General features: G+C 37.4%; 1 protein-coding gene across 2 annotated transcripts in view; it reads left to right on the top strand.

The window, feature by feature from the left end:
- The window catches only part of ZFAND4 (zinc finger AN1-type containing 4), a 21,933-nt gene extending 11,004 nt beyond the window's left edge, over positions 1-10,929 (top strand). Inside the window, exons 6-10 of one of the 2 annotated variants that reach the window (XM_035330490.1) lie at positions 2,077-2,224; positions 3,057-4,238; positions 4,846-4,900; positions 7,906-8,020; positions 10,019-10,929. In XM_035330490.1, the coding sequence (XP_035186381.1) occupies positions 2,077-2,224; positions 3,057-4,238; positions 4,846-4,900; positions 7,906-8,020; positions 10,019-10,154 (1,636 nt within the window). In that variant the 3' untranslated portion in view covers positions 10,155-10,929. Of the gene's footprint in view, positions 1-2,076; positions 2,225-3,056; positions 4,239-4,845; positions 4,901-7,902; positions 8,021-10,018 lie in introns of both variants that reach the window. The other variant, XM_035330488.1, reaches the window with a different exon arrangement.
- The last annotated feature ends 6,225 nt before the right edge of the window (positions 10,930-17,154 follow it).

Raw genomic sequence — 17,154 nt, 5'->3', positions numbered from 1 at the left:
AGCTTTTTGTCAGGTTTCTTAATCTCCTGAAGATCTTAATATTTGTACAGGTATAAGAAAAGAGAGTTGTACTGTTCTGGGGACTATCTGCATTTTCTCCAAGACTAAGACTTGTAATGTTTTAAGTAACTCTTCTTGTTCCTGTTTACAAAACTGAAAGCAAGGTCAGCTTGTCTCACATTAGCAGAATTCAGCGACTACGATTTATAAATAAGACATTGGTTTTGGTTTTGTTTTGTTTTATAACTCTCCAGATCATTTTGCTTTACCTGCAGTTAAGTTAATGGTTAAAACTCGACAAGGTGTAAATATATAAAAACTTGACAACATGTAAATATATACAATGATTATTGTCTCTGGATTAAAATAAAATACCTGAAATTGTGGTAGAGCACTGGTGGCAAGAAAAAAAAAGTGTTTTAACAAAATACGGATCGTCTTTGAAGCACATGTTTTATGAGCAAGATCTCAGGAATGTTGATATCTGTGGACAAAGTCAGTTAGAAAATGGACTATAAGTACCATCAACAGCAAAGATCCCTGCCCCAACTCTCATAACTTTACAGTCATGTTAAAGCAAAAACTCCTTTATTAGCCCTTTTTTTGGTGTTTTTTTTTTTTCTCTTATTTAGTCAGAAAATGCAAGAAAAAGATTAATAGTTCTTTTTGCATAAAGGAGGAGAAAGGAAACATGAGTGTTGCATCCCTTTTCTTTCCATCCTTATCTTGAAGGAAGGGGAGTTCCAAGAATGGGTTTGTGTTGATGACTGAAGTCTTTGCAGATTTAAAATTCTGAAATAATTCTATAGTGTTGGTTCTCTACCAGGAGAGGTATGTAATGTTTGTACTGACCGTTCCCATACAGAGCTGTTCAGTTTCTGGTAAGAAATGACTGGACTGTTCTGCTGCCATCTTGTTCTTAAAAATCTGTCTCCCAGCTGTGTTGCCTTCTGAATTTTGCTACATTTTAGGAAATGGATTGGGAGAGTCAGTACAAAAACACTGGCTCTTGACTAAAGCCAACAGAGTATTTCCAAGAATCAGGTAAGATGCCAGCTTTAATTAGTGAAAAATATTTTTTTGCTACTGACTTTCCCACGACCTTTAATTCTTCCTTGGTCTTATTTGGAGAGAAGAAACTTTTGTTATATCTACTAAGACATTTGTATGAACACAAGGGAATCGCCTGATTGTCACCATTTCTAGATGTTGACAGCCTAATGGAAGAATTAAAACATTCTAAAATGTTCCATATGCAGTGTTAAAAATGCATCAATTTGTAGTGAATAGACACTCCTAATGGTTCTTTTATTTCTCTGTCAAATGTTGGATGTGTGTTGGTGATTAATGCTTCATAGGAAAAACAATTCAGATAATGACTTTATAACATTGTCTTTTTCCATTCTGTATTCTAACAGAATGCAAAACTTCAATGTGATGCTATAAATTTCCAGTGACTACTGAGTTAAAATATTTTGTCTTAGGTCTAGCAATTCTAATCTGTATATTTTTTTTCCAAATGTGAGACTTTTTGGAAACCTAAACTGATCCTTTTTTATTTTTTTGTTTTTATTTTGAAAAGGAGAAATAGAATATCACATCCACATGGGTGACCCCTCCATTTCCATTTATGGTGAGAACACCCCTCAGGATGGATAGAAATTTGGACTTTCCTTCCATGCCAGTGTCTGGTTAATTGGAAAACTGATCAGCTTGTTGTCTGAATCACACTGTTAACAGCTTTGGCCATACCTTCAGGAGACACTTGTGGAACTGGATATTCCCTCTGTGGGGAAAATATATAGTGAGTGTGAACCAACTGTATATGGTATAACAACTTCCCAGAAGCGGGGCTATGTTCTGGTTTCAGCATCAGCACTTTGTGTGAGCACTCTAATAAGGAATGCTTATTTTCTAAAATAAATGGATTTGAAATGTCTCTGCATACAGTTTTACGTAATGCTTTGTCAACAGATCACCTACGGATTTGACTTTCTAGTTGTGAGAATACTCTACATTGAAAACATAATTGAATTGCTTAGAGGGTGAAAACAAATTTTCTTTTATTATTTTCAGTGGTGGTTCAGTGTATAACTTATATGCTGATGATGAAGATGAGACAGAGGCATCACCTTCTGGCCAACAGATTATTGAGAATTCAATTACTATGAATAAAATGAAACTGCTCAAGGCAAAGATGGAGAACATGAATCTAAGTAAAAAGGTAAAGCTGTGATTTCAATTCTTTTATAATCAAGTAGTTTGCACTTTCCCAATAGTGGCTTTTATAGAAAGCAGGTCAGATACTTTACTGTCTTGGGAAGTAGAGTGATAAAGGGTATGTGATTTAATATCTGTTTAAGAAAGATTACTGCTATTTTATTAATGTTCTGTTGTGAGGCATAGGCTTTACCTGGATTGACCTGTTGGTATTTGAAGAATTCACTACGGGTCCTGGATTTATTTTTATTTTTCCCCCTTCTTCTGATACTTTAAGTAGTGTTATTTTGCATCAGTCCTCTGGTACAAAACAGTGCTTCTCTTAAATGGAACTTCTGGACTTGCTCTTAAGTGGAACTTAATTTTTAAATGTCATTAAAAATACTGTAACTTAAAGGCCTATAAAGTTAAATGCAATAATTAGATTGCCTAGCAGATAAAACATACAGGTGGTGTTCAGGAGGTCTGGATTAGTAAAATTATTTAATGTCTGTCTTGGTTCCCTAGATGTTAGATGAAGATGTTATGCTTTTTCTTTCATGGTTGGTCTTGGCTGAGACCCTAAGCTCTTCTGGATAACTTTGGCATTCTGCTTTTCCTTTTTCTTATCCCTCTGATGTACAGCCTTTTCTGATTTTAATCTTCGATTTTAATATGCTGATGTTGGTGTGAAATTTTGGTGGTTAGCAATACATGAGGGAGTAGAGTGAATGACTTTGCGGTCATTTCTGGCCATATACTGTCAGAATTCCTGAGCATATGATTTCAATGAGGTCTCTGAATGCTTCCATAATTCAAATACTGACTGTTGTTTTTTTTTCCTTGTTTTTTAATAGCCTAAAAAAACTGTCAAAGTGAAACCTCGTCCTCCAACAGCTCCTCGACCATCTAGTGGCTCAGCAGCTGCTGCTCGTCACCGGTTTTTAAGAGTGCTCCCCCATATTGGACAGTCCTGCCTACCTCCTCCTGGGAATTCATATCCTTTGGAGTCTTCCCAAAATGCACTTTCAGCGTTGGCTTCTTTGGCCACTGCTGGTAGAACAATGCCATCCACAACTAATGACTTTCTTAAGGAAGATGACACTTGGCAGAGTGCCTCTTGGTCTCATTCGGTTAGTAGCATCAGGTTACCACCGAAAATATCTCGTGTTGAACTAGAAAATGCAAAAGTACCTACAAATAGTATTCTGACTCCTGTTTCATCTCTGTCTGCAAACTTGGAAAAAGTATCTGAAAATGTGACCTCAGCAAGTGAGGAGGATTCTGTTTTGTATCCGAATCTAACAAATGTAGAACTGTATGGAACAGAAGAAAAACTTTTATCTGAAGCAGATGCTTTTGCTTTGTTAACAGAAGCAAGCACCACCGAGCAGTGTAGTGAGATATATGATATAGGAAAGGTGAACCCAGAACTTGAACTGTCTGATGGAGATGAAGAATCTAAGGTTTTAGAACAGCATAGAAAACCTATTAGTAAAGTGCTGAGCACTGCAGCAACAGGAACTGGACTTCTCAGTACTCGTGAACTAAGTCCTCGGAAAAATACGCTTTTGTCACCTCTTCGTTATTCAGCACAAGTGGCACATCACAGTTCTCTGAAACCACAAACACAACCCAAATGCTTTGAGGCTGATAACTTGAGATCTACGGCCTCCCCAAATGTGCTTCGATCTTTGGAAGTCCGTAGTATAGCAGACTCCTCTTTTTCTAGGACTACTAGATTTCATAGCATAAAAGTAGATTCACTTGGCAAGAGACCTGATGTAACTGCTAAAACAGAAGCTAGGGGCATCACAGATGTGAGTAACAAGGCATCCAAAGAACCTGTGAGTTCTGTAAATAACTTAGGATTTCTAGCTTCGCTGGCCCGAAGCACAAACAGGGAAAGTTTACAGAGTTCCTGTGGGACAGGCAGGTTTCGGACTTCTGGTATTGCACTACCTACAAATCTTCAGCATTTTCAGGAAGAAAGCTTTAGGAAAACTACTACTCCAAATGAAGCTGCTGAATATATTCTAGTGAGTACTAATACCACCAAAGGAGTTGGGGTCTTCCTGTCTCTTCTGGTGTTGGCATTATGAAAGCTGTATTTTGTGTATGTCTGTGTGTCTTTTCAGCGAATGCAGATGTGGTAGGGTGCTTACATAAATCTCTGCTAGTCTGAAACTGTTTTCTAAATTCCTGTTGGTATATTAACTGCATGCTTATATAAATGGGTCCTAGAAGTAATTTTTCTTAAGAATTGAAGTGGTTGTTTAGTTCACAACTAAAATTATTAGTTACTGTAATGATAAAATTATGGCTGAAGTGTCATCTTATATCTCCTGCTGCTCGCTGATTGCCACTTAATCCAAAGTTTTCCCTGTGACTGGCACCATATGTTCCTAGCTTCAGATCTCTAATGTACTTTGTACTTTACAACATACAAAACAACAGAGAGGCTATTCATTTGAGTAAGGCTTTATATTGTAGAACTCTAATTTCTTTGTATGGAAGTCTTGGACTGTTTTTGTAGGTATATTGATTGATACAGCATTGGTTTCAAACAATCTGATTTCAGACTGCCTAATCTTTCATTTAATTTCCATCTGCTAGTAATTTCCTTGTGGAATTTTTTTTTTTTAGTCTGCTCATGCGCTTGGAATGAATGGAATTAATGCAGCTGTAGGGAAAAGAGTAGGTAAGTAATGTGACTTCAATCATAATTAAAGATGACTCCCTGATACTTCCTGATTTATTACATATTTAGAGGGCAAGAATAACATTTTTGTAAGGCATACATCTTTGAAAGTCCTTGCTGTGTTATACTTCTGTAGCATGGTATAACCTTAAATATTTTAAGCAATTCTTTAATATACAGATGTCATCCTGATCTTGGGTAAATATGGCTGTGACTCTTCCCTAGCATTTTTTAATACTAAATGAGTCCTGCTTGTCGTCTTTAGATATAAAGTATGACTTTCAGCTCTGAAGTTTCCAAAAGACCAGTTCTATGAATGCTTCTGAGTTTATTAGAATCAGAAGGACTACATTCATTGGTAGCATTTTCTTTAGGACTACAGCCTTAGCCAAAATAATTCTGCAAAAGGAAAATGGGGAGGACATGGATGCCGAAGACCATTGATATCATGCCGATTTTTTTATAATTTTGTTCTTTCTACCCTAGTCTTGGTAACTGTATTGTGTTTAATGCTTACCATCTACTGAGAAAGGATATTGTTTGCCTAAATATGAGCTTTTTATGTGGTTAGCTCTCTCAGGAGGAATTAAGTTGTCTAGAGGAGCACTTAAAAACTCTTAATCCATATGAGTTGGTTTCTAGCCTGAAGCAACCAGGCTGTATGTCTAGGGTAGAAGAATGGTTGTGAGCCTAGACCGTATTATCTCCTTGGGAGTGTAAAACAGTTCAGGGGGTTTATCTCCTGACTTCTCTGTGGAAAAATACTTGGCTAAGAAAATAATCGTCCTGGGTGTGTTCAAATGCCTTTGTAGGTAAAATTGTACTTGCTGAATCTTGTGTTTTTTTTCCTCTCCCTATGCATATGTTAAATTGGTAAGTGCAATTATTTGCTTCCACATCTTCTGCAGTCAACATTAATAAACACATCTGCCTATAAATTCTTCGTGGCTAAAGAGGTGATGCCCTAACGGGCAAATCTGCAGTATGGGGAAGCCTACCTTTTGGTCATCTGCTCCATTTTGGATAGAACTGTGATGAAGAGACTACTCTGGTCTATTTGGCAGACAAAAGTGTATTTTCCAAAAGCTTTCAGGCATATGAAAGACTAAGTGGGTGTCATTATGTCCACTGGAAAGGGACCTGGAAGTATTGATTTATAGCTGGCTGAATTCGAGCCAGCAGTGTGCTCAGGTGGCCAAGAAGGCCAGCAGCATTCTGGCTTGTGTCAGAAATAGTGTGGCCAGCAGGGAAGTTACTGTTCTCCCGTATTCAGCTCTAGTGAGGCCACACCTTGATTAAAGTGTTCAGTTTTAGGCCCTTTACTACAAGAAAGACATCGAGGTGCTTGAGTGTGTCTGGTGAAGGGCCTCAAACACAAGTCCTGTGAGGAGTGGCTGCGAGAGCTGGGGTTGTTTAGCCTGGAGAAGAGGAGGCTCAGGGAAGACCTTATCACTCTCTCCTTATCTTAAAGGAGGCTACAGCAAGGTGGGGATCATTCTCTTCTTCCTAGCAACAAGCAATGAGAAAATGGCCTCAAGTTGTACCAGGGGAGGTTTAGATTAGATGTTAGGACAAATGTCTTCACTGAAAAGGTTATGACAGGAACAGGCTGCCCAGGGGAGTAGTTGAGTCACTATCCCTGATGGCATTTAAAAGACACACAGATGTGGTGCTTAGTGATGTGGTTTAGTGGTGGACTTGGCAGTGCTAGGTTTACGGTTGGACTAGATGACCTCAGAGGTCTTTTCCAACCTAAATGATTCTGTGATTCAATATCACTAATGCTCTTGGGAGAAAGGTTATTAGTAATAATCACTTACGTAACTGGCCAAAGGATAGATTTAGTTTATCTTAAGGGCTTGATTTTATTTATACTTACTTCCTGTTATAATTGCTGTGGGGACTGTAAATTAGAGAACAGGTGTAGCGTTTTTCTGTTTAGGTATGGTTCACATTGAGGACTGTCTTCACGCTCTGTCTTTTCACAAACTGGGCTAACTGATGCTTCTGGAATAGTATACTTTTAGGTGATGAAGTAAAAGGCACTGACAAATGTTGCCTGGAAATTTCTATCTTGGATGGGATGGGATGATAGCACTGGTAAATAGTCACTGCAATGTGTAGTGACTACCTGGTGTTAACTGTTGCATGCAGCTGCTGCAACTCATCTGAGAAATGACTGTTGGGATTAAGGTGCACTGCACAAGGACCACTTCTCTGCTCATGAGGTCATTTTTAGGGAGCATCCTGACAATATAGTGATTCAAATACTGAAAAATGTTTGAGAGACTGTGTTGCTCGTTTTCATTATCCTAGCATATGGTAAGCATGCATGAGTAAGAGCTTCTTTCTGCAGAAGACAGAAATGCTTTTTCTTTAATTGCTCACCAGTTCTGAAGCAACAGCCAAGAATTATAGGATAAAGAGAGTAAAATAAGCTTCTAAGTACAGAAGTCTAAGGAACATCCACAAAGTGTATTATGAAACCACAAAGCTAAATGGAGGTCTGTAGTCTAATACTGCCCTTTTGTTGCAATCATGGAGTACTAGCAAGGTTTTAAAATGTTGATATATTTATTTCACAAACTTGAATTATTAGATACTGCATATACTAGATGCTATGTACTTAAATGTCCAGTTGATTCTTTGGAAAGCTGTTGTGTGAAGTACCTTCCCAATTGCATTATGTATTTTAATTTTTGCATTTGGGAATAGTCTTGGGAATTATTTGTTTTCTTCTGTAACTTTTTGCTTATGTGAACTTTTAACACGTTAAAAAAAATGCATTGGACTCCTTCATTGCATTGCTTTTTCCAGAGGTTCATAGGCTTGATTCACTGTTCTGGCTTTCGTGGTTTTGCTCCCTGTTTAGGCTTGGGGTTCCCACCTCAAATATCCTAAGAAATACAAAATGAATCTGGGTTTCAAACGAACGCTTAACTAGTTTGTGGTCAGGAATAAATAAAATTAAAATGTCTTTGCTGTCTCTCCACTTCTGAAAGCAGGTGAAGCAACCCATCTTCCACCTGTGAATGGCTCAGTTCAAGCAAAAAAGAAAATTACAAAGCATTGCTTTCTTTGTGGCAAGAAAACTGGATTGGCAACCAGCTATGAGTGCAGGTAGGCTACATATATAGCCAGCTGTTGTTTAAAGTGGATAGCTGGGTAAACCAAAAGGTTTTCTAGGCTGCATGATACTCCTTGAACATAGGAAATCAAAAGAGAATTTACAAAAAGTTGAAAGATTTGTTTGCAATTCTCAGTTCAGCAAAACTCCAAGAAAGAAAGCTCAGGAATGTTGTACTTGTTCTGCTGTTGAGGTGTACGTTCTTCGAGGAAAATCAAGAAAAGCAAGTTAGCAGGAAATAATGAAAATAATGAACGTGTTCTTTTTTGGGGGGGGGCATCACGTAATACAGAACACTGGTGAGAGGAGAACTTATTGTTGATACATTTTTCAGAACATAATTGTTACCAACTTGAGGAAAACCTTTTTTTTTTTTTTTTTTTTTTTTTTTTTTTTTTTTTTTACAATTTAAGAAAATCTCCCTCAGATTTGGCCCTACTGTAACACATCTGCATTGTCTGATTGCCTCTTACAGATTTCTATTTGACAACTAGAAAATTCTTATGTGGTCAAATTCTTGTGAAACTTCAGTCACCTTTAAGCACCTCAAAAGCAGAATATAAGAGTGCTGCTCCCCCAAGTCATGGTTTGTACACAATGTAATGAGATTTGGTGCTTGATGGTGGTCACTGAGATTTAAAAAAAGGCAAAAAGCACTTATTTGCTCTCAGTTCTCAAAGCTGTGTTTCTCCCAAGATATTCTTTCTCAGTGTCATTTCCCATGACCCAGATAAAGTTAGAAACAGCTACACTGGGAGCTGCATTTGAAGGTGATCTTGGTTCATGCCAAACAGCAGCAAAATAAAAGACTTCTGCCGTTGGGGAATTATGATGGGGAGTTTCACGGTGAGGAACCACCTTCTTACTCACCCTTCAGTTTTTATGTTTGAAGCAGTTTTGGACAATATAAAACTTCTTACTGAGCAAATAGATGTAAGTTCTTCTAGAAGTAACTAAGCAGCTTGCTTAAGGTTAAAAATGAAGTACGCTTCCAGCCCGACGACCTCTTACTAGAATGGAACATCAACCAAATGGAGAATACAGTCATATGAGAGAACTGGTGATTACAGGACCAAGAACCAAAGAAAAACAAATTTGTTACCAGGCACACAAGCCTCAGCAACAGCTGCAAAGTTTATTGTGAACCCAGATAGGCAGATAAATAGAGAAGTACAATCTAATAGTGTGATATGTTAAGGTGGATAAGTAATGCTCAGTCTGTTTAAAGAGCATTCTGATTTTGGATGATGTCATTGCTTTACTATCAAGAAGCAACTTAGTCAAGTACGTCAGGCAACAGGACACTGATATTGATGTCCAAGCTCAGATTAGGTACAGCATATATAGTATCATTTTTCCAGCTAAGAGTCTTAGCTGGTGAGCTGTCAAAGCAAAATTACCATCTTAACTCATTCAATTTGCAACTGATTCTGGAATGATGCATGCTTAGCTGATCATATAGGAAGCTACATTCCCTATAGTTAGTCCATCTGTCATCTTTACAGCTGACTAAATTGGTAATTACTAATTTGAGTTTATGCCAGGCAGAAATCATGCTGAACTATTTTGGTGGTCTCGATGTGGTGTTTTTTAATTGAAATACGTTGTGGCTTTCACCTGATGCCATCATTTTAGTTCCACATTTTTGTCCTCTGAATTCTACCTGCTGATTGTTGTATGTGGTCTTTAAAAAGAAAAGAAGGAAAATAAATGAAAGCCCATTGTTCTTAACTTATGTGTTTGTGATCCTTGCTAGCTGATTCCTGGAATACTGCTATAGCTTAACTTACCAGCTGAAGAGATTATTGGGTCAAAACTGCAGCATTCAGTGACAAAAATGTCATTTTGATTACCAGTTAATGTCAAGGATAATTGGAATCCAAACAGTTATGTCAAACAAACAAGATATGATTAAGCCAAAGGGTTCCCAGCATGTCAGAGAGTTAAAAGCTTCTAAAAGCTTGTAACTTCTAATATTCTTGATTCTTCAGATGTGGAAACAACTTCTGTGCAACTCACCGCTATGCAGAGACTCACACCTGCACCTACGACTATAAGAGTGCAGGGAGAAGGTATTTGCAGGAGACCAATCCCGTCGTTAGTGCACCAAAGCTTCCCAAAATCTAACATGGTTGTGCTGCATGTGGCCGTTCTGCCATTGAAGAATTATTACATTGAGAGAAGCACTTGCTTAAACTGCATAATTTTGCCATGCTCCATATCTAAAGATTTGCCAAGTAACAAAAGCACATGAGGATGCATCCTATCGAAGAATAATGTGAGCACTACTGCAGTTAAAACTTTTCTTCTTTAGTGAATGAAAAGTTAAAGATAGTTCTTAAAAACTTACACTATGAATTAACTGTTACTGCACGTCTTGTGTTGTGTTTTATATTTGGAAAAGCTATTTCACTAGACAAGTCTTTAAAAGATGCACTTTACTAACTTCATTTACTGTATAACCAGACTTGAGGGGGTGTTGTAATGAGGGTGTCATGTAATGTCTTCTGTACTCTTGCGTTTTTTGTCCATTGCGTGGTATCTAAGTTATTTCATTAGAGAGATCCTCCTCCCTCCCCTTTCTTCAAACAGCCTGTTTTGAGATAGTCAAGGCAGTAGTGTATTCTGCCCCTTATTCCATTCAGATTGGTATTCATACACTGTGTATCCATTCTGAAAATAACATATCATGTTAATCACGTTTTCTTAAAATAATACTGTTTATATGACAAATTTGTTTTTAAATAGAAAATCTTCCCCTTTGTTGACATTAAATATAAGGAACAACTTATTTTAACTTTTTTTGTAATCCTAGATTTTTTTAAAACTTCACAGCCTGGTTTGTTAAGATGTTGAATGCTGTTACTGGAAGAAATTCTAATAAATATTAAATTTTATTCTGGTTTATGATCTTATAGATGCACAAAATAACTCTCCCTACTTGAAAGCACATTCCTAAATTAAAAGTTGGGCTTTGTTGGGGGTGGGGAGAAGGGGATATTTTTACATGTGTATTTTTCAGAAGCACTGGCTCATCTCTGTTCCCACTGAAGTTGGTGGCAAAATTCCTACCCACTTCATTAGAAACAATGTGACCAACATTGTGTGCTTTAAATAAATTAAACCTCGTGGTAGCACAGGCAAAATGGGTGTTCAACAAATGGCATATTTTAATCTTGAGCATTTATCACCTCCTGCTGATACTGTAAAAAAAAAAAAAAGGCAATTCAGTACTTATTTGCATGAGGCACCCCTAATGAGCATGTAGCTACTTCAGCAAGTGGCATTTGGAGCCATACCTGCTGAAAGCCTGACCTAAAGCCTGTCCTCTTTCATTCCCTTAACATGTCTGGAGTCTTACGTTGCACAAGGTATCATAGTATGAACACACATGAACCTCCACATTGCATCTAGACACTTAAATGTCATGGTCCCTTTCTTAAAAGTTTCCTCAGCTATTTGGTCGTTTGGGGATTTAAAATGGTATATGCCACATTGTCATACAGTAGCTGTTAAATGTTCAGCCAATAAAGATTAGATCAACGAAAGAGAAATAACTTGAAAAATTCTCATCCTTGGAGAAATGCCTTTACATGTGGTCCACCTGCAACTTCTTCCTTTGGAATTTTCAGAAGTTGATGTCCTTGGAACACAATTTTCAAATGTATTCTTCTGAGCAGTCACAAGGTAAAACGGTCATTCGGCATGTGATCTCTGGGCTTTTTCCTTACTAGAAAAAGCTGCAGTGGGTACAAAGAACTGCATGTAGTTTTTCTTTCCGACACAGCATAGTATTTCACGCTGAAGGAAAAGAATAAGAAACTGGGCAAATGTAGTGTTTTCCTAGCAATTTATTTGTGGCTCAGCATCTTTAAGACAGCAGTATTGTTCTCTTGTAGATAAAGTAGAGCTCTGGTAGGAAGTGGAATTAAAATAATGTAGGCTGTTATCACTTAAACATAATCTGATATTGTTCAAGTATAGTGGCAGGATATTTTTTTGCAGTGCAATTAGAATGGCCATAGTCAGATTTTACAAAGAGTGTACAATTGAGATTTGTATCAAGAAGATTGAATAAAATCTTGGTTGTGACTCTTTCACTTTCTATATATGCATAATGACATTCTGAAGTGCATAACCATACTTTTCAGAAAAAAATACAGTGTAGTAATAATATGTAAATTGTGTATTTGTAGCCTCTTATCATTTTTATTATACCTCATTTTAATTATACCTGATAAAGGCTTTTCTTGAGCCTGGTCAACGATACTATGTTATAGGCAGTCCTTATTTCCAACCAGTAGTACAGCCCTAAGAGCACTAACATTTGTCATTAATTGTTTTAGATACTAATGTATGATATCAGGTTTTACCGAATCCTGTATTAGACTGTGCTATGGATTAATTACTGTTTACTGTGTAAACTTGCCTGAATGGTTTGGTTTTCTGAACGTTAGTCGGTGCTCTGTGGTGCTGTGCATCTGCTGTAGACAACCATTTGGTTTTTGTGTACTTGTTCATGTAATAGGATTGTATCATAAGGCTTTTACACAATGGGAGTTTAACAGCGACTTCGTGTGCTCCTCTACTTTCCTTTCGTATTGTTTTTTTCTTTTAATGTGAGGACCATTGAGGCATAACCAGGCTGGTCTCTTGTTGAATGACCTTCTGGATTCTTGTGTCAAATTATTAGGTTCTACAGAGGTGTCAAAAGTGTTTCTGGATCTTGAATGAAAGATTTCCTTTCTCTGAAATCTCCTGTGGCGATAAAAGTCTGCCGGCTCGTAATTCCCATCTCTACTCAGCTGGCATTCCCTTGAGATGTAATTGCACTGATGCCTTGCACTAACAATCTTGTCATAGACAAGGCTGGAATTGTTAATGCTTTATATTATCCAAATTAAGTCTTTCTAGTTTTTTTACACATGAGGAATTCGAATTTTTTTCAAGTACTTTCAACTTTTGTAATGGGGCACTATCTCCTGGGTGTAAACTGTGGGTTTGGAGTTGCTTCTACCTCCAGGAATTTGTTTTCACCTACAGCCTTTCTGTTGGTCAGGTTTTTCTAATTTTTATGTCACTCAGATTTATCTTGAAATGCATTTCTTGTTTTCTCTGGCATTTATGTTAGCGCTGAGTCACAGTTACTCATGTGAGAACATTCTTGTGACTAAGAAAGACATTTGTAGCTATGGAATAGTTGTGTGAGCTTCCACTGCTTCTGAGTACCGATTTTAGTTCGGGGTGAGCTTGCAATGTTTGCAGTGGATGGAGCGTTGGAGAGAAAACAGTGTAAGAAAGCAATTTCTTTTGTGTGGTTATCATCCTGTTTAAGATTATTGCCTACTAAAGTCACAAGATGTGCTCAATGGAAAGATGAACACTAGGATATTCCTTGTGAAGCAAGTGTCTTTAGAGCCATTGTGATTTTTTGGGTAGTAATGCTTGGTTTTTAATATGTAGAACTGTGATTTTTTCATTTTCTCAGATGAAGTTTCCCCAGATAGTCTCCTGCTTAGCTGTTTTCAGTTCCTGTTTTATATTTTATGTTCCTAAAATTACTTGAGTACCATTGAGGATTACAAGCATATCTGTACATGAGTGAAGGGGTATTCCTTTTTGCGGTATTAGTTTCAATTCCACTTTTCCCTGCACACGCTGAGCAAACATAGAAATGAACAGTGTTGCATGCAAAACTTTACTGCTAGTGAGAAATGAGTTTAGCCAAAAAAAAAAAAAAAAAGAGCAATTGCTTGAAAAGATAACGAGGGTTGTGTTTCTACTAAGGAGTGTCATGCAAAGCCCCTAGGTGTCAGTGGAGATGCCAGTTTGAGCAGATTCAGGATAAACTATTCACACGTACCTTCAAAATTGAACTAGAACCAGGTATTTCTAATAATGCTTAGGTGTTTGCTATTTTGACCTATTTTATATTCATAGCCTATCTTCATTTCCTCATCAGTGAAGCTTAGATTCTTTTATTTGTCAGCTGGCCTTCTTGGGCCAAGTATTTCAGCAAGCTGTTTTTTGTCATCCTCTCCTTGCTCTGTTTACAGTAGGGTGGATGCTTGCCTTATTTTTTCCTCTTGAGGGAAGTCCACCACTCCCATTTTGTCAGAGTTTGCAGCAGTGGGTTAAAGAAACAGGTCCTCTACTGTAGTTGTTAGCTCTGGGAACCTGCTGAGATCACATAGGGTTATTCCTTATGAATCCTTCTATCCAATAAGAGTTCTGCTAAGAAAGTTGGGTGGTTAAAGAACAAGCTACACTTAAAGCCTTTCCAGTCTTTCAAGATTGACATGCCAGATTTTATGTGTATTTCTGTCAAAAGACATGTAATCCAACCACATGTGGATTGGCTCCTTAGGCCAAGTCTTTTCCTGCAGCTAACTCATTCCATGAATAAGAAACGCAGTTGTAACCAGCTTATCTTGGGACCATCTTACTAGAGTGAATCAAAGGCATTTTTTTCAAATCCATCAAATATGCCAAAAAAAAAAGAATGCAACATTTAAGAAAACTGCATAATCCAATGTGCATTGTGCTGTACCAGTATGCGAAACTCTGTCGCTTAGGAAGGTTCTGTCTATTCCAGCTATTCCTTCTCCCAGCCATAATACTCTTGGTGACGTGGAAGTTTTGTGTTTTCAGCTCTTCTGTATTGCAAACTTGGTCATCTTAATCTTTTAAATCATATCAAGTCCATAAATAAGCCAGTATGTTTGGGTTTCTTTATCACTCTTGTCAATGCAACCTTGTATTTTTTCTCTTTATGGGGCTATTTAGTACATAGAAAATAGTTTAGGTTATTGCTTAAAGTTTCCCATTTAACAGTTCTTTAGCAAAGAAAAAAATGTTTGCATCAGCAGCAATTTAATAGCATATCTGCGGAAGTTTTCAGAAAAGAGGAAACCAGCTATTTCCCAGCTTACTCTTAAGTCATCTTCAGTGCAGTTCGGGTTAGTCCATTGGAACTCCAGCTAATTTGGAGTAATTTGGTCTGGAAACGTTCAGCATGGACACTGGTTTTGTTTCTTCTTCAGTATCTTATTAGAATGAAGCTTGCTTAGTAATTTATCTTTTTCAGAAATAAGTATGCAAAAAAACTAAAAGTATCTAAAAGTCTGGTCCACTATTTTGCAGCATAACTTTCCTCTGCAGTACGACCTTTCTGGCAAAGAACTACGTGAGGAGTTAACTTTCTGTATGAAGCTGCAGAAAGGAGACACCAGGGGGCAGCGGAGGATTGAAGAATGGGGAAATTTTCGGTTTTATCCAATGAGTTTTACAAAGGAAAACCATAGATAAGACAGCATTTCTTTATGACCCTTATTCGGCCCACTCTGAACAGATTTGAAGAGGTACCTTGCCTTTGCCTAATTCTGAAGCATTTCAAAAAGCTTTAAAAAGAACAGAATGGCACAAAAATGTGCTTGAACACTGTTGTTTTTTCTTATGACGAAAGCTATTACCTAATTTTAATACACTGCAGAATAGAGAGGTTTCTTCTGTTTCTCCCCACTAACCGTGCAAACGTGCATTTCAGCAATGTCTGCTAACTAAGTTATACAGGATTCTGTATACATAGTAAAAAGTATTACCTGTCCTCATAATTTCGTACTGTAAGGAGACAAATATTGTTGTCTTGTGGATACAGAATGAGAATATGAAAGAATAAATTCAGTGGTATGTGAGGAGTGTACACCAATAACCGTTTGAACAAGTTCTGACCACCCCTTGTTGCTTGTCATTTCTGCCCTTGATATTCAAGAGCTTTTACTGGTCTCCAGCAACAAGAATTTATTCCTAATCCACACTTCCAGGTTGTTTTCAATCCTTTTTAAGCCAGTCTTCTGTAGCGTTGATGGTTATGTATATTTAGATAAGGATTATGCGTTCTGATCACAACGAGGTGGTGAATTGTTACTGAAATTAGGCATTCTATCTAGCCAGCATCAGAAATTTGAAACAATACCTAGTCACTAAAATAGTATGATTTACATGTGGTGTATCATTATGAGGGTTAATGAGTTGGGAATAAAACCCAGAAGGTTTTCAAAAAAGAACAATCAAGGGTTTCTTTAAAAAAAAAAAAAAAAAAAAGCCTTTTTTCTCTCCATCAACTTTGTGCAAGCAGTCTTTTTTGCATGAACCTATTTTATACTTAATGTCAAGTGCTAGAACTGTTTCTTGTAATGGGCCACAGTGGTTTGCTTAAACTCCTGTACTGGCCAGTGCAACATTACAGCACGGGGATTTGTAATGAAATATCTTTGATTTTAGATGTGATTGAGAGTTGAGTGACAGGATTTCTTCCTAGGATTGCTGGTCTTGCCAATCACCCTAGGTAGTTTGCTTCAGTGGAAACGTAGGACTCATCAAAATAGGCTGGATCGGCTTGAGATCAGTCCAGCACGTCTCCAGGAATAGGAGGTACCAGACACCTTCAGAAGAAGGTGCAAGAATTTTTCAGTAACTAATGTGCAGGAACCTGTTTTCAACACTGGATCTTAATCTCCTATGCTAGTGGCTGGTGAAGAATTTACTGTCTATATCTGCAGTATGATATTAATTTGGAGGTCTATAAAAATCGAAAACTATCTTTGAATCTTAGTACTAATTGTGTGTACTGTGAAAAGCATTTCCTTTCACTGCAGTTTTTACTTTCCTACCATTTTTTAATTGAAATTAATTTGGTCTACTGCTGTGAGAAAGCCTGAACAGTGTCTCCTAAATAATTCAATTTGTTCTGTGTTTGTATCACATCTCCTTTTACTTTTTTTTTTGTTTTGTTTTGGTTTTGTTTTTTGTGGTACCAATTCACTGTTTTTGCTGTTCCAGGGCCTGAATTGTGCTTGCTGTCTGCTGAATCTCCTCTAATTTTGCAGAACACTTTCAGAGATCCTTCTGTCTTCTTCAGTTCCCTGTTTCCAGTTTTTCCATCTTGCATATTAAGTTTTGAGTTCCTCAAGGTAGTGACTGTCAGCTATTAGGTACTGGTACAATGGAAACCTTTAAAAACGTGATTCAAATGGTAAAATATACCCAGGATTCTTCAGAGGAAGGTCCTATAGAAACGCTTAGTATTAATCTGTCCTCTCTGGACAGGATATAAATAGCAATACAG

This window comes from Oxyura jamaicensis, chromosome 6 (genome assembly GCF_011077185.1).
Source record: "Oxyura jamaicensis isolate SHBP4307 breed ruddy duck chromosome 6, BPBGC_Ojam_1.0, whole genome shotgun sequence".
NCBI lineage: Eukaryota > Metazoa > Chordata > Aves > Anseriformes > Anatidae > Oxyura > Oxyura jamaicensis.
The sequence above is the reverse complement of the archived record's forward strand: the minus strand, read 5'-3'. Positions and strand labels throughout refer to the sequence as shown.